Genomic DNA, 27,814 nt, shown 5'->3' with positions numbered 1-27,814 from the left:
TTGTGAATTATCTGGTATAGAAGTCCTCTTAGAAGTTTAAAAAGTTATAAAAAAAAAGTTCATGCTTTGGGGTTTTTTGAGAAGTGGAACTTTTTTGGCCTTTACTTGGATGTCTATGTGTAAAACAGGATAGAAGGAGATATAGTAAGAACAGAAATGGTAGAAGTCAAAAGAAAGAAACATAGGAAAAACTGCTTAAAAACATAGCATTCTGGATCACAATGTAGGAAATAGGTGATGCTAACACTATATTACAACATACTGTATCAATAAAAGTATATAAAGGTACTCCTCATCAACAGGAAAATTTTTTTAACTATATTACATTCAATAAAGCATGCTTCAAATATCATTAAAGTAGTAACATAGACTTTAAGAAATCAGGAAACCATATAAATACATTTCCATTTATTCATTGAATATCCATTTGGAAATTGCACCAGATGTAAAGTCAGAAAACCTGATACTGACTTCTGCAATCATGTTATTTAATACTTGTATATGACTAGACAAATCACTTGATGTCTCTGACAGTCAATTTCTCTTCCATAGAATAAGGAAACGAACCATTTGCCTATTCTATACTCAGATGCAGTTCTAAATCCTAGGATCCTTTCATTTTGAGTTCTTCCTATGCTTCTGTGTTGATTTTGTGTTTTATCATATCACTCTTCTTCCCACACCTTATTGGTATACATATACATACATAGGTAATATATGCACAGATATGGGAGTCTGGTCTAGTAGAAAGAGAACAGATTTCAGGTCATGACTTCAAGTTTTAGAGTCATTTAGAATCACAAATTCAAGATCTGCCTTTGACACATTTTATCTGAGTAAATAATTTCTTAGTCAGAGGAATAATACTTTGTATCAGGAAAAATGAGCTTCCATGGTGAGAGTTCTCAGGAAAAAAAGTCAAGTCCCATCGCCAACACTCCCCAATAAACAAAAACATAAATAACAAAGATCTACATCAAAACTAAAACAAAAGTTTTGTCCCATGAAAAAATGAAAATGTCCAAACTTAGAATATTTAAGAAATTATATAAAGTTGTGTGAAGTATTGTGAAGACCATTGTTTGCCTTTCTGGAAATTTTTCTGACCCCACTAATTTTAAGCCAAAATTAGAGTGCAAATGGTTGTAGAAACTATCTTGTAGTCAAGCATCTAAGTCAGAGCTTGTTTCTCTTCACTGATTGTTACTAAAAATTTCCCATCTGGACAAAAGAACAGTACAGTCAAGTTATTTGAATAGGAGCTGGAAGGATGCTTTTCATTGTTTCTTCCATTTCTCCCCACCTTCTTCCTTCTGTCCATGGATATAAAGAATTCTTCAACTTCCATAAAAATAATTATGGCATTCAGTATAGTACATCAGAGATAGGAATCTGAGGCAATTACCCAAGAAAGTCTCTGAACAAGTTAATATATTTGGAGCACAATGTTTGGGAATCACAGGGCAAAGTATTCTTGCTTCCCAACCTCCACAATTTGTGCCTAAAGCATTTCAGACTCACTTCCTCCTTAGCCTCTCCTTTCACTTATTTCTTGCTTTTTAACCCTCAACTCATTTTCAGGATAGAGTGGAATAGATACTGAATAGAAAAAAATACACTTGCAATTATTTTCTTGTCTTTTCTGGACACTAAGGTCAAAGGATGATCAAGTTAAAAGGCAAAATTGCACAGTATGAGCAGTGGAAGAAAAGGTATTACAGAGATAAGGGCACATAGTGGAAAACAAACTTCCTTTTCCTTAGTTTAAAACTAGGAGAACCATTACTAAAGTGATTGGGAATACATCATTGCTATCAAAAGACATACTGAACATAACCTCTTGGATAAACTGGAACTAAAACAATACTTGTGAAATAAAAGCTCAGTAGATATTAATATTGAAGTTGATGAATTAAAAATATCTGAAACTACCCCTCAACTTGTGTTTGAAATCAATTCACAATATTTTACTGAATGTGAAACAGCAACATCTGACTTAACAGACAATACAGATCTTTTTTTAAGGCAAAATGATATTAGGTAATCTCTCCCTAGTTCAATAAAATGAGCAAGTACACTAACTCTCCAAGAAGAATGACAAAGGACTCTAAAAAAAATTCCAACACTTTTTTTTTTCTTTTCCATATAATTGGCTTTATATAACACCATCACCTCAATAGGGTTACATTGCTGCAATCAGAAATAGCCAGGAAGTGACAGCAGAGACACTAATATAATTAGGTTTGTTGAGCTAAAAATAGATTTGTTCACTTTAGTTTTGCAGCAGAAATTGCAGAGGCAAGAACATTAATAAATTTGTAAACATCATGGAAAGAATTGTAGAGAGGAACTGGAGCCACTCGAATGCCACTTGGTTCCCGCTTGTCACACTGGGAAAAAAGAATTTAAAAAAAGGATTAGTGTCTTATATTGTTCAACTATATCAAAGAGATATTAGAAATAGTCCCAGAAAATCTAAGGTCATGGTAACTTACTGTAAAATCATAGCAAAATTTATCTTTGTTAAATGTGTATATTTTATTCATTTGGGAAGTCTATAAAAGCTAAGTATTTCTCATTGTGGTAAAAATAGATTAACATTTATTGGTTCCTCTAAATTGTTAAAAGCAGTTTTCCAAATCCTGATTAAAATACTATGCATTTGATAAAGATATCTACAGACATAGAAATATATATACCCACATAGTGGAAAGATATCATTTTGCAAAATTGTATGTATATATGCACATATACCTATGTAATTTTCTAACTAGTTATCATATTAAAGCACTGAAGTTTGCTCATCTGTAAAATGGAGATAAATAATAATACCTACTATATAGGATTATTGTGTCGTAAGGATCAAATGAAGATAATTTAAAATACTTGGCAGATCTCAACATGCTATATAAATGTTAGTTATTATATGTATATGTATATGGAAAGAGTGACAGTGAGGGGGAAGGGAGGAAGAAAGAGAGAGAGAGAAAGAGAGAGAGAGAAAGACAGAGAGAGAGAGAGAGACAGAGAGAGAAGGAGGGAGGGAGAGAGAGAGAAGAGAGAGACAGAAAGAGAGACAGAAAGACAGACAGACAGACAGACAGACAGACAGTGATACAGACGGAGAGACAGAGGACAGAGACAGAGACAGACAGACACACACACACACACACACACACACACAAAGAGAGAGAGAGAGAGAGAGAGAGAGAGAGAGAGAGAGATTTATAGTTTCAGAAATGGCTAAAAACTCCAGGCACATGTTGGACTAGTAAGAATTGACAGGTTAAAGTATTGCCAAACCTAAATACAAGGCATAGCTCTGAATAAATGACTGACTTGGGGACTGAAAATCCAATTAGATGATTCAGTCTTGAAACAAATATAACTAGCATTATAACAAAATTTCTAAGATTAGTAGATTTAGTGCAGCTGAGCTCACATTTTATTGCAGCAATAATGAATCAAAATGAACAGAACAAATGCTCATGAAGTAGATTACATGATAATAAAGATAATAGTAATATTTTTGCTTTTGTTTAGTCATTTTCAGTTGGTATTGACTCTTTGTGACCCTATTTGGGGTATAAATAACAGGAATAACTGAAGTGATTTGGCATTTCCTACTCCATGCTCATTTTACAGATGAGAAAACTGAGGCAAACAGAGTTAAGTGACTTGCCTAAAGTTACACAGCTACTAAGTGTCTAAGGCAAATTCACAAAAATGAGTCTTTCTGGATTCCAAGGCTGGTGCTTTAAGCTACCTAGCTTCCCCTAGTACCACAATTTAGTACTAACTTTTATACAACATTTTAGTGTTTGCAAAGCACTTCAAAATATTGTCTCATTTTGTCCTCATAACAATTCTGAAAGCTAGGTGCTGTTATTATCCCTATTTCCATGAGTCCCTACCACAAATATTAATGATTCATCTTATATAATAAATAATCAAAATCATTGACATCTTTCCTGCCCTTTTAACATAGATTTGTGCTTCTTATATGACTATTGTGAGATAAAATTTTTATATATAGCTTTTTATTCCATCTCAACTCTGACTTCATTGATTTTAGTCATATTTCACAATTTTTACAAAATAAGTTTTACTTCCATTTACTACAAGTTATTTAAAAGATATCTAAATTAACATTATTTAAGATCATTATCAGGAAACTTTTCAGTCTGTGAGATTGTCAGCTTGGTACTATTTTTTTTTTTTTTTTGACCAGTATCCTAAGTATCTCTGCCTAGAGCTGTAGGGTAGTGCAAAGAACTCCTCCCAAGGCTCCGTGTAAATAAAAGGGCTTGCAAGCCAACTATCTCATTATTTCCCACCTGGTTGTAATAATTTGAACTAGATCCCACCTTTCCCACACTTCTACTTACTAATGTCCCTTTCTATCCCCATTCCCAAAATTTCAGCTTCCTTTTTTGGGTCATCTTTCACATTTCTATCACTAGAATATAACACAGTATCTAACATATTAGTGGCACTTATCTTTGTTGACTAACGGATGAGACCACTGAGAGGCAATATGGCTAATATATTAAAGGATAGATAGCTCTAGAGTCACAAAGATGTACATTAAGATCCTGTGTCTAATACATTCTAGCTGTATCACTTCTCAGGGTCCCAGGTAAATCTCTAAGATTATACATTACCATCTATTAATTTTAATTCATGGAGAGAGATTACTAATCAAAATTTCCCCATATTAACAAAATTATGGGTCAAGAAAATTTTAATTAAACTACTAACCAGAAAACAAATATATTTGGGCAGGTAGGTGTTGCAATATTAAGAGCAATGGCTCTGGAGTGAGGAGGGCCTGAGTTAAAATATGGCTTCATATTTTACTAAGGATGTGACCTGGGTGATTCACTTAATTTTAATTGCCTCCCAAAGAAAAGAAAAGAAATACACTGACACATTCAATGTCATTATTACTTATTTTTGTTCATATCTTCTGTCTTGTGAAAATGTGGTATGAAAGACTTAAAAGGATGAAAAATTTCATAGTCAATGCAGCAAAATATACTTTGATAATTCTCTGTAAATTAGCATGTTCTCATTTTTTTCAAGTTCACAAGCAAGTTTATTAATTTTCCCAAAATATGAAAGTTTCACAATAGAGGGTAAAATTTTTTTAGTTAATGCAAGAGCAATATTCAGATTGTTTTTAGACAAGACTTAATGAAGTTGAACCTCTTTGACTGAATTGACAAGTCAAAGAAAATCAGTTCATTTGAGACAACAGATATGGCTGTTTTCAATGAATTGATCTGTTTAAACTGACCAAATAAATTGGATGTATTAGAGCTAGTTGTCATTTAAAAATACCAATGGTATTTCCAGTAATTAAAACATTCTCTCTTTATTCCATGAAGTGATTTTTCATAGTAATTATGTTGTTCACCACCCTAAGGAATATTATGTAAAATAATCATAATTATTCAAATTTATATGACACTTAAGCTTTGTTATTCTTATAACAACTTTGTGGCAGCATCCACATGAGGAAACTGAAGCTCTGAAACAGAAAATTAAGTGAATGGACTATGTTCATAGTGGTAGCAAGTTAGGACTGCAGCCTTGATTTTCTGATTTCAAATGTAAGACTTTTAGTTTCTATTATACTACACTATTTCAGATTAGACATAACAATTTTTAAAAAGTCTTTGTGTGCTCTCCATATATCTTTATACATATCAGAATCACTGGCATGTCTCAGGATTGAAAATAAATCTATTAGGGGTCACAAATAAGATAAAACAAAAAAAAATAATAAAGGGAAAGACATTATTGCTTTTTAGGAGAGGAATGGGGATGATCTGTCTTTTTTTTTTTCCCAAGTTTTAAACTTAGGTTGAAAGTGCAGTGAGGACTCCTAAGTCCAGTTCTACTGTTGGTCAGTTTGTAAGCTTTGATAGATCTAGTCTTTTTGTAATCTTGACTGGTTTTGTTTTTTCTTAGGCAACTTAATATCCCCTGACTTCTGAAAATTTATCATACTGATACTGGAGTTAGTGTAGCATCTGATCACTTTAACCCTACAGCATCTTAGAACTTTGGAGTACAATTCTCAGCTTCCCCAAGCAGAAGAGATTATAAGAGTGAGTGACTGTTCTTATCTAAAATATCATCTTGAAAGAAATGTCTTTCCTTATCTTTAAAAAAAAAATTGTCCATGTACATTATATAGAACAGCACATAGTTTGGGGGGAAAAAGAATGAGAGTTTTTATTAAAAAACAAAAACTACAAGTTATGTTGGTTCTTACTAGAAAAGAAAAGATTGTTTATGGGAAAAAATGTTTAATTTTGACCCTGAGAAATGGAGTTTTTAAAAATTGTAAGAAACAGATAAGATAAGTTCATTTATAAATTTACAATTCTTAGTAGTTATTATATGCCATTTTAAATTGCTACCAGTAAAAATCTTCTTCTTTCTATGCAGCTTCTTATAGATAAAACACTACCATTAATAATAATATAAAATAAAATAATGCAGTGAAATATAATATAAAGAACAAAAATATACTTTATAAATATTATGTAACAACTATAAATCTTAAAGTAGAAAGCATAATGGCCTAGAAATCAGAAAACCTGAATTCAAGTTTTAGCTTCAGTACTTTGTGAACTTGAGCAATCATCTTATATCTCTGTCTTCATTTCTTCATTAGTAAAATGAGAACAATAATACATTTTTGACAAACTACATGGGGTTGTCAAATAAGATAGGGTCTATGAAAACACTTTGTAAATGAAATTATACATACATGGATATGTTTATATATAATATTTCAGTACAATGTATTCATATTGATCTTTGAGGAAAAAATATATATATATGTGAAAATATATGTATTTTTAAGTATATAATGATACCCTGAAAATAAGATAAGGACCCTAAGAAAAAATATTTATTGGTATCCTTTCAAAGATTACAATATCCTCCAAATTTTTTCATATATTCTCTCTTTGTATATCTGTTTATCTATACATAAACACACACACATATATACACATATACAGAGACATATATATCTTCCTATATATTCTCTCTATATAAAACTTCTCATATAAATTTTCTATATATATTGTGTATATTTATATGTATATATATTCTTATATATGCTCTTTCTATGTGTGTGTGCATGTGTGTACCTTGTGCCTAACATATAATATCATTCCAAGCATTTTACTGTACATTGACTCAGACTAAAAATTAAAAGGAAAGTTTACTATTCTTCAAGCATTAATTTGTTTTTGCCTTAGTTATAAAAAATCATGCTATTATTTTGTCTAATAGTTTTCTAAAAACAATAAAGTTGATCATTATTATAAAATATTTTTAGAATGAAGTTTCTATCACAACTTTTTACAAAAAAGATGTGTTAGATATTAAATTGAAGTGAAGAGAAATTGCATTTCATTTTACTCTTATTCAAAGAGAATTAATAGGAAAATCTGTTTCATAAAAACATGTTTGTTTTTTTTCTTTTTGCAGAAATTATAATGCCCATGAATATGAAATATATTAAATACTTCTTCATGGATAATATAACATACAGAATATAAAAGGACTATGAAATTTAGACAATATCAATCACTAAAATATAAACTGTGGGAAAATAGCTACAAAAAAAGGAAAAGAAACTTACAACCACGCCTCTCTTTTCTAGTTCTTGAAAAACACTTTTCATTGGAATGGAAAAGGTGAGTGTTAGTTGGCATCCTCGATGCTCTATATGTGAGGGAGTCATTATTTTAACGAATGGTTTATTTGGTGCTGTTTTATCTTTGCTGTAGTAATGTTTGATCAAGTACTCCATATAACCAGTAAGCAAAATAGATTTTTTCCTTAATGTTTCCATCGTTGTTTGACTAAAGATCTGCCAAAAGTAAAACAATTAGATAAAAAATTTCTTACTGAAATATAGAGACAAAAAAAGAAAGCATAAGCCATAGTCAGATTAAAGACATGATAATTTCAATATTTCCAATACCACCTTGTACATAAACCATATCTGCAAAGCACAATAAAATATGTTCATTTGAAGTGTCCTGTAATAATGAAATGGACCTGCTTGTTCATCACAATATAACATTTTTCAAATATTATTCCAATTGTGCAAGAAAGAAAATAATAATGAGTTAACATAATTATTTATCCTGTATATCATTTAGATCACATGGTAGTCCACACTCAATTACAAATATATACCGTTGATATATTAAAATATGCTCAAAAATAAAAATATGAAATATTAAAAATATCTTGAAAAACCACCTGGATTCTTTCCTTTCTGGCTCTAGTCTTAGCTAGTACCCAAATTCGCTGGGTCTCTAAGATGTCCTTGTCTACAAGATGATTAGATCATTTCTAAACTCCCACTCAGCTCCAAAATTCTATGATTCTCAATGATTTGGAAAATTGTCTCTAAAATTAAATTTTGTTTTCTAATTAAAGAATATCACAAGAGGCACTGTATGATGTTCACTTGCAAAAAAGAATATGACTATTATTATTTAAAATCATTATAGTTTTATATATATATATATATATATATATATATATATATATATATATTTGTTCCCTTCTTATTTAACAGTCTCTTGATAGAAAAAAAAATGCAGTTAAGTCTATCTCTTTTTAGATAGGAAAAAATAGAATCCTCACTATAGAATAAATATTAGTGGGGAAATTGGAACATCTTGTTCTGAAAAAATATAGTCCTAGTATGAACATATTGGCTCCTGCTGAGTTCTCCTGTGAAAGGATAAGTGGCAGGGACATACACACAGACTGGTGTAGTGACATTATGGGTCAGAGAAGACATGCTTTGTTAGCTTATCTCTTAAGGTCAAGCAAAGTTTAAAAATATATTGGATGTATAAGAACTAACTGAATGAACTGTCAGAAAGAGCAAGAAGCATCTTAGTGCCCTTTGGTGTCCTTCCCCAGCATCACATTATACAGGGGAGAAAAGAAAGGCTCACTTGGTGATGTTTAGCCTTCAGTGATTGCATTTGGAAAGGTTTGCTTATAAAATTACTTTTTTCTAGGTAATTTAAAATTAAACATTGCTTATAGTCTTAAAAATATCTTTTGAACCAGAACCTAAAACATTCCCAACAAACATATTTTCATTTAAATTTATTTGGCATGTAATCTCTAAAATGTAGTTACTTGGAAGTATAAAAAATACATTCCGTGATTCTACCATGGAGATATTGGCTGTTTTCAAGACTCAGTCATCTTTCCACATGGATTCTAAAAATACATCCAGGAGAAAAAAAAACATTTACCAGTCTGTAAAATTTTTGCCAGTATTCTAATATTTCTATCATATTATCTGGCTTCACTGAATTAGAAGGTAGAATATTTTCATCAATGTAGATGGATAAGTAAAGCAGTACTTGATGTTTTGAGTTTATTAGATATCTTGCTATATTTAATCAAAATTACATACAAAAAAGATCAGACAAAATATATGGTGAAAGATAAATTTTTTAAATGGCAGAACTAGATAGAGTTGTTATCTGTTCTCATCTTTGAATAACAGAAGTTTCCTTTCCTCATGTTCCTCACATCTCTCAATTCTCTATTTCTTTGCTGCAGTTACTAACTGCAGTTCTAACAACTATATAGGTCCTTTCCCTCTGGCAACATTAGACTGAATGTCCTTGATGACCTGTGAGAGAGTAAACAAAGCACTTGTCTGTAGTCAGAAAGACGGGAATTCAAATCTGGCCTCAGATATTTATTTGCTGGGCAAGTCACCCAATCTCTGCCTGTCTCAGCTTTCTCAACTACATGGAGATAATAATAGCATCTAAAATGAAGATGATAGCACAAAATTGCTGCAAGGATCAAATGATATATTCGTAAAATATGTTTTTTAAGTTTTTGTTTGATATACTTGATGCCACAAATAGTAGGTGGTTGGCATGAGTTTAGAACTGAATTTTAGATTTAATTTTCTTTTGAATTATTCAGATTATCTATCTTCATTGTCCAAGTGTTAATCCCAATTATTTGCTTTGGCAAATCTGTCCTTTCTTGAGTAATTCCTGGATAACATTATACAGGTTATTTAAGCTTCTGGTCCTGAATTTTCTCAGGTATGAAATAAGATTAGACTAGATGACCCCTACAATTCTTTCCAGCTAAATATATAATCCAATGATCCTAAATGTTTTCACTGATTCTAATGAACTAGAATTTTTAAAGTTACTCCATTATAGTCACATTTTTAAAGAGGCATGGTATGTTGCATAATGATTATTGTATGTTAATTAAAACTCCAAAATTTTTGTATAATTAGCTAATGTCTAGCTAATGCATTGAATATAAGAATCATTAAATATATCACGTTAAACATCAATTAATGTTCAAAGAATACTAGGATACATTTTGAATTGAATTTAAATAGAATTTTTAAACTAAAAGAAGTTATTTGTCTTTTATCTCTACAAATAAATGTGAAGAAAGATAGATTTGTACCTTTTTTTTAAAAAAAGAAAAAACCTTCATTGTTAACATGTGAACATAGCTATTTGTAGCTATTTTCCTATTCCTAAAACAATTAAATTAATCAAGTTTTTGTTAACTCTATATAGGAATACTTGGCCAAGCCCTAGAGATTCTTGCCACTTCTAAAGTGGCATAGTGGAGCACTGATAGCTGGACCAATCAAGAAAGTACTATGGATGAGCTTTGATGAGAACTAAATAAGTGGAGAATAGAAAGAAGGGAGAACATTCCAGCCCTTTATGCTGGCAACGTTGAAAAAGCATGGGGGCAAGAAAAGAAATGAGTATAGGGAACATCAAGGAGGTAGGTATAGCTGAAACAGAAGTGTGATCGGTTTTATAATGGGAACTCAGTCTGGAAAGATAAGGTTGAGCTTTAAATGCCAAAAAGAAGAGTTTGCATTTTAGCTTAGTTATAACAGGGAACTGCTGAAACCTCTTGCACAAGGATATAATTTATCTAGATTTTACTTTTTGTGTAAAGTTTTCATACTGTTCTTGTAAACAAGATTGAGAAATATGGCTTATATGACACTGCTAAGGAGTCAGAATTCAAAGAGTAGATGTTAATGGTTCTCTGTCAACATGACAAGAAGTCTACTGTGGAATACCTCAGAAGTCTCTACTTGGCTCTATACTGTTTAACATTTTTATCAGGGACTTAAAGACATAAATAATAAGTTCACCAAATTTGCAGATGTTAGAAAGTTGAAAGCTATAAGCAAACACACTAGATGAAAGACATCAATATTTGAAAGAAATGGTTTAGGAAGTTGGAGGCATGACTTATCCCTTCATCTTTTTTTAACTTTTAAAAAATTTAATTAAAAATAGAATAACAAAGAAAAGCCAAAAAGTAAAACAAAACAAACCAAGGCAAAACAGAACCCTGTCATGTGACCAGTAGAACATTTTCTTCTTTTTTGTAGTAACTTCTCCATTTTTCATTTCATTTGCATGGGAGACCAAAGGATCTTGGAGATGAGAGGCTAGAGTTGTAAGAACTTGGAGCTCTTTTCCAAGAGCATTTTTTAAAATTCTCTAACCATATGTAGTGTCCAGGGGGAACCACTTAGTCCTACTTTCCACCTTACACATTGAAAAACCCAGAAAAGAATCCCAGATTCAAGTACTCTTTTTGTGTCCATTCAAAAAAATGTTTACCTTATGCACCTTTGCTTTTAACAGTAAGACAGAGAATAATATTAGTACAAATTACTAATTGAGATCTTCTCGAAAGAGTGGTACTTGAAAATGGTTTTGAAGGGAGTGAAAATTAGCAATCAAAAATTGTAAGGAGAACCTTCTCACCCTATCAGAGAATTATCCAGAGTGATGAAAAATGAATCTGCCACCAGACATATTAAGTTAAAAGACAGATAATATCTTCAAGTTCTACCTATTTAGGTATTACTTGTTCCAAAATAATCTTTTAGCTATGGATTCTAAATGCACTTCAAAGAATACTAATTCACTCTTTTTTTCCCCTTTCTCACAGTTTTCCTATTTTTTTCTGATTCTTCTTTCATAACATTACCAATGTGGAAATATCTTTAACATGATTATATACATAATAATCCATATTAGATTGCTTGTTGTGTTGAGGAGGGAGAAGGGAAGGGAGAGAAAAAAAATAGAACTCAAAAATCTTATAAAAATGAATATTGAAAACTATCTTTACATATAGTTGGAAAAATACTATAAAGTGAAAAACAGATAACTTTCTAAGGACTTTTCTTCTGGAGATCAAGCATCTCTTAGATCTCACTGAAGGTATTATAAATAATAGAGTGAAAGGAAGGGTTATTCTTAGCCTGACATTGCATATATGAAGGGCTTGCCTTCTAAAAGCCTCTGGACTTTAAGCTAAAAGAGAGATAGGAGAGCTCCCTCTTTTGCCTAAAGAATATTGAGTTGAAGATACTAGCTGAGATGAGAAACTAGACTCAGAAGGTTCATAACCAAAAGTCCAGTGGAGCTGTGTCTGTCACCTAGCAGATGGCATATGGAGTACCATATGTCATCTGGCAATAAACTACATTAGACTAGTGGGGAACTGGCCCCTGGCCATATAAGTCCAGTGTGTGTTCCCTATTAGTGTGCCCATTTTCATGTATTCCTTAGGTGTATCCATTCTTCCTTCTGAACATGAGTTTATTTATCTGGCAGTTTGTGAAAGAAGTGTTTTTTGTTGTTGTTATTTTTATGACTGTTATCTCATCAAATTCTTTTAATTTGTACTAATATTATTCTCTGTCTCACTGTTAAAAGCAAAGGTGCATAAGCTAAACATTTTTGATTGAATGGACACAAAAAGAGTACCTTGAATCTGAGGTTCTTTTCTGAGTTTTTCAATGTGGAAGGTGGAAGGTAGGACTGAGTGGTTCCCCCAGGACATTACATATGGTTAGAGAATTTTAAAAAACGCTTTCCTAAGAGAAAATCTATTTGAGTAAGAACTCAGTTAGAATAGCTCCTGCCATCTGAAGAACCACAATTAGAGACAAGAGAAAGAATAAGCTGAAAGTAAGAAAAATGATGCTAACTACATGATATCTCTTCATTGGTTTTATGGTCTGTCAAGTTTTAAGTTTCAAAGCGGAGCTAATAAAAATTCATGCAAGTGAACATTTGAATAGGGTAAGTAAAGTTGTGGGTTGTAGAACTTGGGGTAGAAAAAGAAGCTATAAAACTACCACATTCCAGAAAAGGTGAGCAAAGACATATTAGAAAGACAAGGTAACCCTTACTTTATAAAGATTCCTAATCTGGAAGTATCTGGAAGAAAATTTCAAGAAACATCTAAGAAGAAGTTTTAGTTACATGAAATCTAAAGAAGAATCCCCAAGTAAGAGTTCTTTTTTCAAGTATGCCTTGATATATAGCTGGTAATACAAATAATTTTCTATCAGAAAGTGATTAGAAGCAATAAACTTGCAGGGGTCCTAAAACTTTTTAAATAGGGGGCCAGTTCACTGTCCCTCAGACTGTTGGAGGGCCGGACTATAGTAAAAACAAAAACTTTGTTTTGTGGGCCTTTAAATAAAGAAATTTCATAGCCCTGGGTGAGGGAGATAAATGTCCTCAACTGCTGCATCTGGCCTGCGGCAGTAGTTTGAGGACCCCTGCAATAAAGTTTCTATTTTGATTAATTTTGAATTGTTTTCTGAAAGTGTATGAAAGCTTATGCATAAATAATATAGACAAAAATTTGTGTTTTTAAAAATATTTGTCAAAGTTCCTTTTTTTTTTTAAAGACCTTTGCCCTTTGGTTGATTTGACATTAAATAAATAAGTTATAAGCATTCAAAAACAAAAATAAAAACCCTCTTCAGTTTGGCAAAGAGCACAAGCACCATCTAAACGAACAAATACTAAATGTTTTATAGCTATGCCAAGGTCTTCACAAGTGTCATATAGTGTCAAATAAGAGAAAATACACTGAGCTTTGGGGAATTATACCTATTCACTGAACATATGTCCAATTCTTGTGATTCCTCCAACTAACAGCAAAAAAAAAAGAAAATGGGTTAAATATGTGGATAAAATAAGGTATACCTAAAATATATAAGATTACTTACCTCTAAACTAGCTTCTAAGGCACAAACCAACAAAATAGGGGGATTTGATAGTCGATATCCATTGACACCTGGGATTAAATCCAGCTCTGAAAAATTAACATTATATCACTTTTAATATTATATGACAAAGAAAAGGCTATTTGTGAAGGCAACAAAAGTGTTGCTCATATTTTTAAAGTTTCTGAAGTATTTTCTGAGTTTTTTTGAACACTATTCAAAAACTTTGAATTATCTATATAAATGTATGCTTAGTCCACACAGAAATAAATGATCTGATAAACAACCAAAAGATCTGTTTAGTCAAATTTATTGCAGGGTTCATTGATACAAATTAATAAATTCCTACAAATTCATTGAGTTTCTATTATATGTAAAGTATGCTAAGTACTATGGGGAAAAATAAAGAAAAATGAAATCCAATTCCCATTGTCAAGAAATCTTCTTACCAGGAAGATATCATTTATATAAAAGTGTGTGTGTGTGTGTGTGTGTGTGTGTGTATGTATGTGTGTGTGTGTGTATTGTGGATGGTGAATATGTGTATGCATTCATGCTTGACCACTTTTTTAAAAAAAAACTATTGATAATTTTTTTATATTACCTTAAATTCTGAATGTGTCTTCCCTCCTATAAAGCCAAAAAAAGGGGCAGGAAGGAGGGAAGAAAAAAAAAATCAGTTCAGAAAAAAACCCCAACATATCAATGAAATATAATATTATTTATGATATTGTGTATCACAGTCATCCACCTCTAAAAATAAGTAGGGGAGGTAAATTTTCTTAACTCTTTTTTGGGATTAATCTTGCTAATTATAAGTATACAAGGTTCGGGTTCTGTTTTGTTGTTGTTTTCATTTATATTATTCCATGCTATGCCTATTCATATGAATCTTTCCATCACTTTCTAAATACTACATATTCATTGTTTTTCAATATTACATTCATGATTATGAATAGTTTAGCTATTTCTAGATCTATAGACAAAAGATAGTATTTGTTAAGAACCAAATAATAATATAGATAACATGTATTAATAGATAACATGTATTAAATCAGATTACAGGCAAATTCACAATGAGTTGAGCTTTATTGAGGAGCTAAATCTTGCAGAATTATTGAAGGATGTATAGGAATAAGATAAGAAAGAGAGAACAGGTAGATATTAGTTGTTGACATGTATGAGGTTAAGTTAAAACTCTATAATTAAAACAGAAGACTGTCTTAGGGAAGTAGGGAGAAGTAAAATAGAAATGGCAGATTGCGATCTGAAGTACCAAGATATTTGGGAAAAAGATTTTAAATGGATAACAGAATTGTTACTCCTATTAAATAGCAAAGACTCTTTTCACTTCATATTTGTTGAAAAGTGAAAATAATACTACTTGTCAAAATTTTACCATGTTATAAAAATAAAATGAGAAGAGATTTATTAAAGAGGAATCAAAAGAAATTTTATTTCTCAAAATCACATTCTGATTTTATCACAAAAGAATGTTTAAAATAAAATGTTCTATAATAAGAATACCAATCTTTGTCTTGGTTTAGTCTTTTGCCTGAAGGCAGAAGAAAGGGATAGACTAAATGATTTCTTGAATCCAAGAGTCTTCAGTATGCATTTTAAAAATATAATGTCTGCTTTTAAAAGTGAAAAGACTGGGATCAAAGTTATCTATTTAATAAGTTAAGCTGTCATAAGACAAAAATAAAAAAATCATCCTCAATAGCATCTATATATCACCTATTATTTGTCAGGTACTATGATAAACATTTTACAAATATTATCTTATTAATAAAACCAACAATTTTCCATTTAAATAATTGTTTATAGTATATAGCATTTTGATTTTAAAATTATCTTGAACTTTTTAGGAAAGTAAATTATCATTATACTCCATAAGTAACTTTGTTACTTAAAAAATAGACTAACTCACAGAATCTTTGGAATTCTATACGTAGAATTTTTGAATTAAAAGAGATTTAAAAATTTAAACCAATGCTATTAATTTATAGAAGAGGAAACCAAGTCCTGAAGAACTTAAATGACTTATGACTCATGAAGCAGGCTACTGAAAAGAATTTTTCTCCTAACAATCAGCCCAAGGTGCTTTCAACTATATCAAACACTATATACATCTGAAGATAAATACTTTGCCATAGATGCTGTCAAAAATAAAATCCTGATTTCATCTATTTCTAAGGCAAATCCATTTGAACTGTGTCTCCAGCAATACATTTTAAACCTTATTAGTCTTAGATAACACTGGCCAAATTTTGAAACAACACAACTTATTGTATTTTTAATTTTATAGAATTTAGTGCATTAAACAATTTTGCATTTTAAATCATGTAAAATTAACTTAATTCAAATCCATGCTAAAAAAAAAAAAAAATAGAGGCAGCTAGGTTGTGCAGTGGATAGAGCACCAGCCCTGAAGTCAGGAGAACCTGAGTTCCAATCTGTCCTCATACATTTTATACTTCCTAGCTGTATGACCCTGGGCAAGTCAATTAACCCCAGTTGCCTCAGAAAAAAAAAATTCAACAAATATATGTCTATATGTAAACACACACATATTTATGCACACATATATACTCCTACTATAATGAATACACTATGCTCATTATGCTACGCAGTGTCCGGTTAAAAGATGGGTAAAGTACAGAATTTTCTCTCATGGAATTTTAATCTTGTGGGGACATAAAATATAGACTCAAATATTCATAATATTAAGTAGAATATGATAGGAATATATGAGATACAAATAAAATACTAAAAGAGATCTGAAGAAGAAAACATTTCTAGTTAGATAGATTAAGGACAACTTCCTAAAAGTGCATATGTAGCTAGACTATAGGCAGACATAAAGGGAAGATAAAGTGTATGTATATGTATATGTATATGTATATGTATGTATATGCGTTTGTGTGTATGATTTCTGGTTTATCATAAGTCAACCCAGAAATTAAGGGAGAATATCTTGAATATATATCAGGTTAGGACAAATTGATATTTTGCAAGAAAAATCAAAAAAAGTTAAGAGAATTTGAAGAGAGTAAATGGGCAAGCTTTTGTTTTATGCAATTCATTGGAGAGTAAAAGAACAAATTTTTTTTAAAAAAAGATAATTTTAGGAGAGGTGGAGTTTTTGTTATTCAGTTATTTCAGTTATATCTGACTCTGTGATACTATTTTTGATTTCCTTGGCATAGATACTGGAAGGTTTTGCTATCTCTTTCTGCAGTCCATTTTATAGAAATGAAACTGTAGCACACAAGTTTGAGTGATTTGTTCAGGATTACATAGCTAGATTTGAACTCATAAAGAATGTATTCCTAATTCTAAGCCCAGTACTCTAGAGATTGAACACTAAAAAATAAAAAGATAAGAACTTCTGAGCTGGTTCTTCAAAGAAGCTAATATATTTATATGAAAGTGGGAATGAGACAGTGGGCAAAATAGAATCATAGACTCAGATCAGGGATTGGATTTTAGTTCTAATGCTTAACACTTGTGGAACCATGGAGAAATCAATCTATCTTTTCCTGAATTTCTTTATTAGTAAATTGAGAGCAATAATACAACACCTGTTATCTCATACAGCTTTTAAAAAGAATGTACTCTTTCAATTCCAAGTTACACATTTAATACTTTATTTTATAAGCAGTCAGTCACTCAAAATTGAATAAATAACATAATTAGACCTCTATATTAGGAAAATATAGTACTTTGAAATAGTATATAGAATTGGGAAGAGAGTGGGAACAGGAAGAATGTTCATCTTTCACAGTCTTCCCTAGAATGAAAATGCACTGGTTGTGGGTCAGTTGACCAGTCCCATACTCATTGGTATGCTGGAGTCAGCTCATAAAAAACTCAAAGGAGTCAATTTTCAATTTTCATGGAAATTGGCAAATGCTATAAATCTGGCCTTGATTTATTATTTTATTGATTGTCCAGACTTAAGAAAGAGATAAGGAAAATTTTAATGTGGAGACTAAATTAAAAGTTCTATGTTTTCTACCTCTCCACATAGTCTCACCAAGATGTAGTTATTAAATGTTTATCAGCACACAACTGCACACTCTATGTGTACCTATGAGTCCAGATGATAAAATGAGGACCCGAGCTAGGACAATAATAATAAAGTATAAAAAAGGAATAAATATGAAAACTATTATAGCAATAAAATTAATAGGCTTTGATACTTGCAGGGAAATAAGGAAGAAGTAATCAAAGATGAATACAAGTTTTGAGTCCTTATGTATAGAATAAAGCTATCCCGAATAACAAAGGTTATGTTATTGGCTGGTATCAGCTGAAAAGACTGGTTTGAGGAGGAAAATGAGAATTTTCATTTCAGACTTGTTGAGTTAGGAAAACATTTCCAAAAGGCAATTAAAAATGGAGGGTTGAAATTCATGATTAAGTAAAAATCTAAACAATAATAATTTATTAATTTGCAAGGCATCGTGATACATATTGAGAATGCTAAGACTAAGAATTGTATTATACAAATTTAAAATCACTTTGAGAATACTAGGAATAGCTCTCATACTATGGGACAGCTAAGTGTGCAATGGATAGAGTGCTGAATTAGAAATAGGGAAGACCCATCTTCTTGAGTTCAAATCTGGCCTAAGATATTTACTAGAGATGCGATCCTGGCCAAGTCACTTAACCTGTTTGCCTTAGTTCCTCATCTGTAATATGGGGTGGAGAAGAATATGGTGAACCATTTTAATTCTTTTGCCAAGAAAACCTCAAATGAAGTCACAAAGAGTCAGATGCTACTGAATTGACTGAAACATCACTGTTCTGCCTCCCCCTTTGCTGCCCCTGAAAAGGACTTCTTGGTTCTAGTCCCTGCTTTGCTACAAAGTACATAAGCTCAAGGAAATCATTTGAGTCATTTAACTTCAGTTTTCTAATTTGTAGAATTAAAATATTGGGCTATATACTTTCTAAGATCTGTTTAGCTCATTGACTGTCTTCTATAAGTATAATAGAATAGTTGATCTGTTCTCTTTTCCTAGTCTGTCAACTAAAATATAATACACATAGACATATCCATGTTCAATATGTTTGAGGGGAAATAAAGTGAAATAGAGACAAAGGATAGAATGTCATTAATTTGCAATCATAAACTGAATGTTCCATATTTATTATGATAACTGTCCTCTCCACCTTATAAAATACTCAGCTATTTAAAGCATCCTTGCTGTTTAAAAGAAATTACAAAGAAAAAAGGATTAAATTGCCAATGGGCTTACATCTGGCATATTTTAAACCCAGATGAATTTTAAAATTAAGTAAAAATAAATTTTACATATAACTTTAAATATACTTACTGTTATCCATGGTAAATCTACTCTCAAGTTTGTGACCAAACCAGCCTGTTAATCTAAAATATAAATAACAGTATTTCAGATTATTTCTTTTGAAAAAAAACCTTAAATAATACAGTCGCTAATTATACATTCACCCAAAGACTAAATATATTTAGAAATAAAGTAATAAAACACTCAGAAAATAAAATGAACACTTCAAGGGAAAATAACAAAGTATAATTTATATTTATAGAGTTGCTTTGAATTTTAAATGTAGTTAATATTGGAGGCATTACATGTTTTATTTGTGTTACCTTTTGAAAAGAAAATAAATAATTTTAAAAGATTTTCTCTCAGCTGAAAGCAAAATCAAATATAAGAATAACTTTCAACATTCTATTTTAAAAGCACAAAATAAAGGTTATTAGGGTGAGAATGAACCTTATACTAGTCTCCAAATAGAAACTTCAATGAGCAGTAACAACATCCATTTCTAACTATATTACCATTGCAATTATTTTACATTCCTATGCTGAATTTTCCAAGGATTCTTACAATGATATACTTTCAATGTTTCTTACTTTATTTTTATGTCTCATATAATTTTATTTTTCCTCGTCTTCACAACTTATGCTTTTATCCTTCATTTCAACGTTAAAGCTCCCCAGTGAAGATAAAACTAACTAAACTTGTCTGGTAAGGTAGTTGAAACAAATGTTTATTTGTGACATATTTTTTCATAAAGCTCTACATGTGTCATTATTTTAAAAGATCCTTGATTTCATTAATATGGAGACTTCTTTCACTTGCATAAATTGAGATTCTTTCAGACCTTAACAGATAGTTTCATAAACTAATATGGCTGTGCATAACCTCTACAGTGTAGTAATTTTAAGGTCAAATTTTTCTTCATTATTTTGAATTCATTCATTTTTAATAGTTTGTGGTTCATTGTTAAAGTCATTATTTACTTGACTCTAATTATTTCATGCATCAGTTCATGTAAGTTTTTCCTTCATTTTCTGTATTTAACATAACTGTTATTTCTTACATAACAGGAATATATTCCATTATATTTAAGTACTACAGTTGTAATGACTCCCAGTCAATGGAAACCCTTATGTCCATATCTTTGCTTTCACAAAAAAAGTATTGGTAAAAATATCTATATCTATATATATCTATATATAGATATGTAGATTTTTTTTAAATGCATAGCAATGGAAAGAATTCTGGATCAAAGCATAGAGATGTTTTAAGCAATTTATTTGCAAATGCAAAATTGCTTTCCAGAATACATAGCTATACTCATTCACATTTCTATTGACAACGCATTATTAGTAAACTTGAATGTCCTCAATTCTATAACACTGATTGTTCTCATTTTCCTCATTATTTCCATTCAACCTCTGACAAAGATCTGGGTGACCATAAAACCTCTGGGATTTTGAGTCATTAGTTTAGGAATAGAGGAAACTAACTTGAGATCGAGATGAGATGTGTTGATGAGGAATTCTGGAGGAAGAAGAGGAGAGAAGGGGGAAGCAATGTTAGGCCCACAACAGCAGCATCAGGCCAGGTTAGCACTTGGTACTCACCACACTACAACTTATTTCTTGATGAACAAGGTACTGGTTCACTCAGGAGCAAGAGCAAGTAGAGAAAACAAGTTAAAAGAAGAGAGGAATAACGGGCAATTCCTGTCTACTCTGACCTTATTTCTATATGTGTTTTTCTTAAATTTATTCTGTTAAAGGACACATATGTCTCATTTTACATTATTTCTTATTAATATCTGTGGTCAGTCTTGTCTTTGTTTGGGCAAAGTGTCTTTTTGTTTGTCATATATGGGCATATGGCGCTACATGGGAGAAAAGGACTGGAGCTCAATCTGTAGCCAAATGGTAGAGTTTTGCTCTCTGAGGGCATAAGCACAATTCATTTCATAACTCCCCTTCCATGAGCAGAATCATTAAAAATTCAGGCAAAAATCCACTTAACAGATATGACTCAAGCTACACAATCTTTTGTCATCTGACAATTTGTAGGATATGGGGTAAAAACCTCATTCTCATTGCTTTTATCAATGATTTGGAATATTTTTATATGGTATTAGAAATTTGTGATTTTTTTTGAAAACTATTCCTATTTTTGGACAACTTGTCTATTGGGGCTGGTTATTGGTTATATTGTTTTTATATCTTAAATTTGAAACCCTTATCAGAGAAATATGACACATTCCCCTACCTTCGTTTGCCTCTTCTTCTTTTTAATCTTATATGAATTAATTTTATATAAAAGTGGTTCAAATATATGTAATAAAATAATATATATATATATCTATTATAATTGCTCCTATTCCTTGTTTGGTTAAAAATTAATTTCTTATCTATATATGTGAAAGGTATATGTTCTGCTACTAATTTCATTTTTTTAGTTATATGACCATTAATATTCTGGTCAATTGTCCATTTTGAATTTATTGTGAAAGGTGATGTAAAGTATTAGTCTAAGCTTAGTGTCTGCTTTGTATTCTATTTTTCCCAGTAGTTATGAAATTCTTCCTGAAGTAATTTATTTTTGGATGCTTTTTGAACACTAAGTTAAGCTCCATCATTTCTGATTCCTCTTTGTCTAGTCTGTTCCATTGATCTACTTTTCTATGTTTTAATCAAGACTAAACAGTTTTATATGATTGTTATTTTATAATATAGTATGAAGTCAGAAAGTGTTATTTCTTCTTTATTCCTACATTTTTCTTTTTTTCTCATTATTTTTCTTAGTAATGTAAGATTACTAATGCCTTTAAATGAACTTTTTCTAAAGTATCCTTTTATCTAGTTCTCTTAAGTATCCCTTTGATAATCTGTTTGGCATACTATTACAACTTTAAATTAATTTGGGTAGTTAGGTCATTATTTTAGAGTGGCATGACCTATTCATAAGTGCTGAATATTTCTCTATTCATTTAAAATGTTATTTAGGAACATCTAGGTGGTGCAGTAGATAGAGCATCAGCCCTGATGTCAGGAGGACCTGAGTTCAAATGCGATCTAAGATACTTAACACTTCCTAGTGTGTGACTCTGGGCAAGTCACTTAACCCCAATTGCCTCAGCAATAAACAAATAAATAAATACAAAATGTTATTTAATTTTAAGGAAAATTTTTAAATTGAATTTATACAAGTATTAAAGGTGAGCTAATACACTGACTCTCAATTATTTTTTGTTTTGTAGTTACATTAAATGAGACTTTCCTCTTTACTATTCCCTACTACATTTTACTGTTACAAACAAAGTGATTGGTTACTATAGGTTTATTTTCAGAAGCTTTAATTTTATTTAAGTTATTATCTCAATTAATTTCTTTAGATTAATTAAATGTCATCAGCAAATACCTTTTATTATTTTCTCTTGTTTTGTTATTCTTGCTATATACTATATAAAACTATATAAAATGAAAGTCAAGAGAGAGAAATAATTTTTCCCTTATGTTTACTGGGAGACCTTTTGTCATACTGCAACATGATGCCTGTTTTTGATTTTTACAAAGATACATATTATGACTGTAAATTGTAGAGGGTTTTTTTTAGCATATATGAAAATTGTACATTGTCAAAGGCTTCTGTGTCTATTAAGTGTGTGATTTTTAGATTTTTAAATTTTAAATATGATTAAATTTCCTTAACATCAAGGATATTATGGTCTACTGAAGAAATATTAACATATACACAAATAACTAAATTTAAAGTAACTGTGTACTAAACAAATATAAAGAAAATTTAGGGTCAAGGGAGCACTTAAAAGAGCTTGAGGTAAAAATACTTTCCTGTTTTATGACTTATTCTAATTATCATATGGAAACTGAAAAAAAAATCTTCAGATTAAAGGTTAATATGTGAACAGATTTTGGAGACTGGTATCATTGACTATGTAGTTTTGGAATAACTAAAGATAAAGAAGTGTTCAATTGCACCGAATTAGTTAATGCACTAATTAATCAACTTTAGGCTTTATGCAACTTCTTAACCTTCTGTTTCAGTAGCTTCAACTGCCAAATAAAGGACTATTTTAAGTTGTTTTTTTTCCTAAATTTCCATAACCTTATGTCATTATTTATTGAACACTTATGATGTGTCAAGTGTTATGAATTTTGCAGGTCATTACATCTGAGATTGTTGTACATTGCAAAGAACTCTTGTCTTGAAAATGTGTTTTAATTACATCTCTGATACTTATTATTTGTATTACTTTAAATAAGTTATTTCAATCTTCTGGGGCTCATTTTTCTCATCTTGAAAATTTTGACAATAATGTTTCCATGACCAATCTAATAATAGTACTGGAATATATTTTAGAAACTATAAAATGATCTTTTTCAATTTTCTTAAAATATTTGAATTATATCATTTTAAAAATAATAAACCATGCCAATATTTAAATATAATACTAGACAGTTAATATCATTTTTCCTTAAATTTTTAACCTAACTTTGAAAAAGCAAATTTCTTTTAGAAATCACAAAACAAATTAAAATAACTTTTAGAATTCCCTATTTCTAAAACTCTAAACTTATACTTTGTATATTTTTAATTGGAAAGAAAAAATTATACTTCAACTCAAGGTTTATTTTTCTCTTTAAATCAGTTATTCTAATTTGAACCAATGACACAACATAATACAAGGAAGAAGTATATTTCATTGCTTAATGATCATATAATTTTTCCAAGCAATCTTTTATTGGCTTCTTTACAATAAAATCTTATTGACTTTGGCCTCACAAAGATTGAAGTGGGATAAACTGAAATTTTATTGTGAAGACATTTTTTTAAACCAGAGTAACATTTTAAATATATATATATATAAAATACATATTGATTTGAGGGGAAATATTAACCATCTTCAAAGCCACATGGTCTTAAGATTTTTAGAAGCATTCATGAACATTCTAATAACTGATATGCTCTCTAAAACTATGTTTTTATATAGTTTAAAAATTAAGGGAAATTATCTTATACGAGGTTTTATCCAAGGATAGGGCATAGTTTTTATTCAGTAGATAATCAAATTATTTCATTCATGATGATGAAGTCCCTTGGTTACTTATTTAGCTTGAATATATCTAGAAATTTTGAAACATAAAAGGATTAGAGTACAAAATTTAGATGAAAATCATATTTTAAAGCCTTATAGTTTCCTTATATGTAAAATAAATCATCTAGTCTTTGTGATACCTCTAATCCCTTTAGCTCTAAAACTATGACCACAAAAACATCTTGCTAATTTGGCATGTCTTCTTGCTCAAAGGGGAAAAAATTATCATGACTAATTTTGCCATAATCAAGAGAAGAGTAAAAGTAAAACTGTGCCCAATAGCTTTTTATCAATAAAGGCAGTGATAATATATTTTATTTTGTAATTGTTCGGTTGTTTTTGGATAATTTTAAATACCGTTTGATATATTTTAAAGAGAATTTTAAGAAAAATTATGTTTTATCTTGTGAATTAATATTTCAGCAAATACTTTATAAAGTTATAAAGTTCAAGTATAGAAAGGTAGTTGGTACAGTAGATAGAGTGCTAAGGTTGGTGCATATGGGCCCTCAAGTGAGGAAGTTGGTGGTAGTGGTGGTGCTGTTATTGAATTTTTACCAGTCATATCTGAGTCTTTGGATACCATTTGGTTTGGTTTTGTTGTTTGTTTGTTTGTTTTTGTTTCCTGGCAAAGATACTAGAATAGTTTTGCCATTTCCTTCTCCAGCTCATTTCACAGATGAGAAAATTTCCCCAGGATCACACAATTAGTAAGTGTCTGAGGCCATATTTGCTGTGTGGCCCCAGCAAATCACTTTATGCCTCAGTTTCCTCATCTATAAAATTTATCATATTATGTATGTTATGTTATGTTATGTATGTATGTTAAAATTACTTATGTAAAGCACTTTCCAAAGTGCTAGGCACTATAAAAGTGTTCACTAGCTATTATTACTAGCTGAGTGACTCTGGTCTAATCTTTTAATCTCTGTCTCAGTTTCATCCTTTATCAAATGAGGATAATAATACCATCTTCCAGCAAGGATTTTGAAAATAAAATGAAATAATGTTTGGAAAGAAGTTTTTAAACATTAAAGCATTAAATGCTATTTTATTACCATTATTGCTACAGTATATATTAGAATAATCATTTTTTCATACTAAGGGTATTTGTGTGGAATAGTTTGAAATTACTTGTCTATCTTATTTAACTTTGTATTTGACAGGCATAAGGAAAAGGAGGGATAGAGACTAGGATTTTATTTGCATAGGGAACTCCCAAGTAGAATTTTTTTTATATATACTGCAAGTTGGAATCTCTCTCTTAGTTCATGAAGAGCTTAAGTATCTTGAGTAAGGTAGGTGATAATAAAAGTAAATGACATTGAGAGGAAAGGGACTAGAGGCCTTCTCTACTTACTATAAATGGTCTTTTCAAATAGGTTAGACACAGAAGATAGCAGAGAGATAAGGTAAAAGATAATGGGTATGGATAGATCAAATAAGAAGTTTTTAAGAATGGAGTAAACATAGACACATTTGTAAGTAATAAGAAAAAGAGAGATCAAAGATGTGTGATTCTGAATCACAGAGGTGCAGCCTGGTAAAACAGTATAGAATAGATTGGTTTCATTAGTACATGTGAAAAGGGCCATCTCTTCATGGGAGACAAAGGTAAAGCAAGAGATGATGGCAGAAGGCTTCTGAAGGATATGAGATAAGGAGGAGAAGAGAAGTAGCTCTATGCAAATAATTTTAATTTTTCAGTGAAATATGAAACTAGATTCTTAACTGGAAGAGTGAGGTGGGGTGGAAGTAGGGAAGAAGCTATGGGAGCTTTGAGGAAGAATGAAAAGCTTTGGTAAAATTGTTGTGGCAAATGTGTTAGTAAACTTATTAGAAAAGTGTAAAAGGACTGCTTTTCCATCTGGGAAGCCCAGTTGAATTTATGTAGTACAAATTTATAGTGGAGTCAGTATATTTCATGATTTCTTCTACATTGATTCTTCAATGCATGTAAATTCAGCAACTGATGGTGAGAGTAAACTAAGACCAGGGTTTGGCAAGTGAAGATCTTTGATAAGATAAAGAGTCAAGGGACTTGAGTGAAGAAATGAAATCAGAATTTTAAAATATATAGAGGAATTGGTTAGCAAAAGATTAAGAAGGAAACGTGAAGAGTAGCTGGTGAAGAAGTGATGGACTAAGAAAAGAACTGAGGGTTGTAGAAACTGGAGGTCAAAATGAAAATGAAAAACAAGGTTTGTACTTGTGAGGCAGAGGGAAAGGAGGATTGATAACATTATTATTAGATAAAAGTATTTAAGAATCCATGGACCACTCATGGGTGATAGGTAGATCAAGAGCATGTTCTCTATGTGTAATTATGGTAGGGTAGAGTAGGTCATTATTATAGGTAAAGAATATATTGAATAATTACGAGGATATAATATCTAAGAAAGTGTCAGTATGAATGCAGAATTCACAAATTATAAGGGCAATAAGAGAAGCGAAAAAGACTAAGCCATGCACTGATTTTCCTTATTAAGGACAGAAAGAGAATACTAGAGGTCCATAGACAATAGCCACAAGAATCTTGATTAAGTGATAAATATGAATTGAATAAACTTAAGAAGAACAGAAGTTGCTAAGTGATGATGATAGAGGAAGAGATTGGCAGTGATAGTAAAGAGCAAGTAGTATTCTAACTCTTCTATCACAACCAGAAATTCAGAAGTGTGGTTGAAAGTATAACTAGTCCTGGGAATAGTATTCAGGAAAGTTGTATCATCAGAAGGGAGCCCAGGTCTCAAAAAATGAAAAAATATAATATTGAAGATGAAAGCTAGTTTCTGACTTATAGAACTGGTATTCCAGAGAGTACAATAGAAGGATTAAGAGGCTTTAAATTGGGATGTTTTGAGGGGTCAGGAAATGTTTGAAGGTGATGAAAAAAGATCAGTGAAAAGACTCTATAGTTAGGGCACAATATAAATCTTAACATACTAACCAAATGCTAGCTATTTTATCATTATGTTAGTGGAATTAGACATAAGCAGAACTTATGTTCTGTTTATAGGCAAGTGAAGATTTTTGATAAGATAGTCAAGGGACTTGAGTGAAGAAATGAAATCAGAATTTTAAAATATATAGAGGAATTGGTTTACCAAGAAAGGGTATTTTGCAAATAGGGATTAAAAAATAGGAATTAAAAAATAGTGAAAGGGAAGAACGTCTGACACACAAGATCTGTAATTGGGGTCCGGACAAGGAGCAGAGAAAGGAAACAAGGAAATAGAAACACTTATCAATCATACAGCATAGGTA

At 30.8% G+C, this 27,814-nt stretch overlaps 1 protein-coding gene across 2 annotated transcripts in view; it reads right to left on the bottom strand.

Moving 5' to 3' along the window:
- Positions 1–242: 242 nt before the first annotated feature.
- KYNU (kynureninase) overlaps positions 243–27,814 on the bottom strand; it is a 142,741-nt gene continuing 115,169 nt past the window's right edge. Inside the window, exons 11-14 of one of the 2 annotated variants that reach the window (XM_003763844.4) lie at positions 19,474–19,526; positions 14,126–14,211; positions 7,670–7,900; positions 1,007–2,390 (exon numbers count right to left, since the gene is read on the bottom strand). In XM_003763844.4, the coding sequence (XP_003763892.1) occupies positions 2,268–2,390; positions 7,670–7,900; positions 14,126–14,211; positions 19,474–19,526 (493 nt within the window). In that variant the 3' untranslated portion in view covers positions 1,007–2,267. Of the gene's footprint in view, positions 2,391–7,669; positions 7,901–14,125; positions 14,212–19,473; positions 19,527–27,814 lie in introns of both variants that reach the window. The other variant, XM_023499197.2, reaches the window with a different exon arrangement.

This window comes from Sarcophilus harrisii, chromosome 3 (genome assembly GCF_902635505.1).
Source record: "Sarcophilus harrisii chromosome 3, mSarHar1.11, whole genome shotgun sequence".
Classification (NCBI taxonomy): Eukaryota; Metazoa; Chordata; class Mammalia; order Dasyuromorphia; family Dasyuridae; genus Sarcophilus; species Sarcophilus harrisii.
This window is presented reverse-complemented; position numbering and strand designations above follow the sequence as displayed.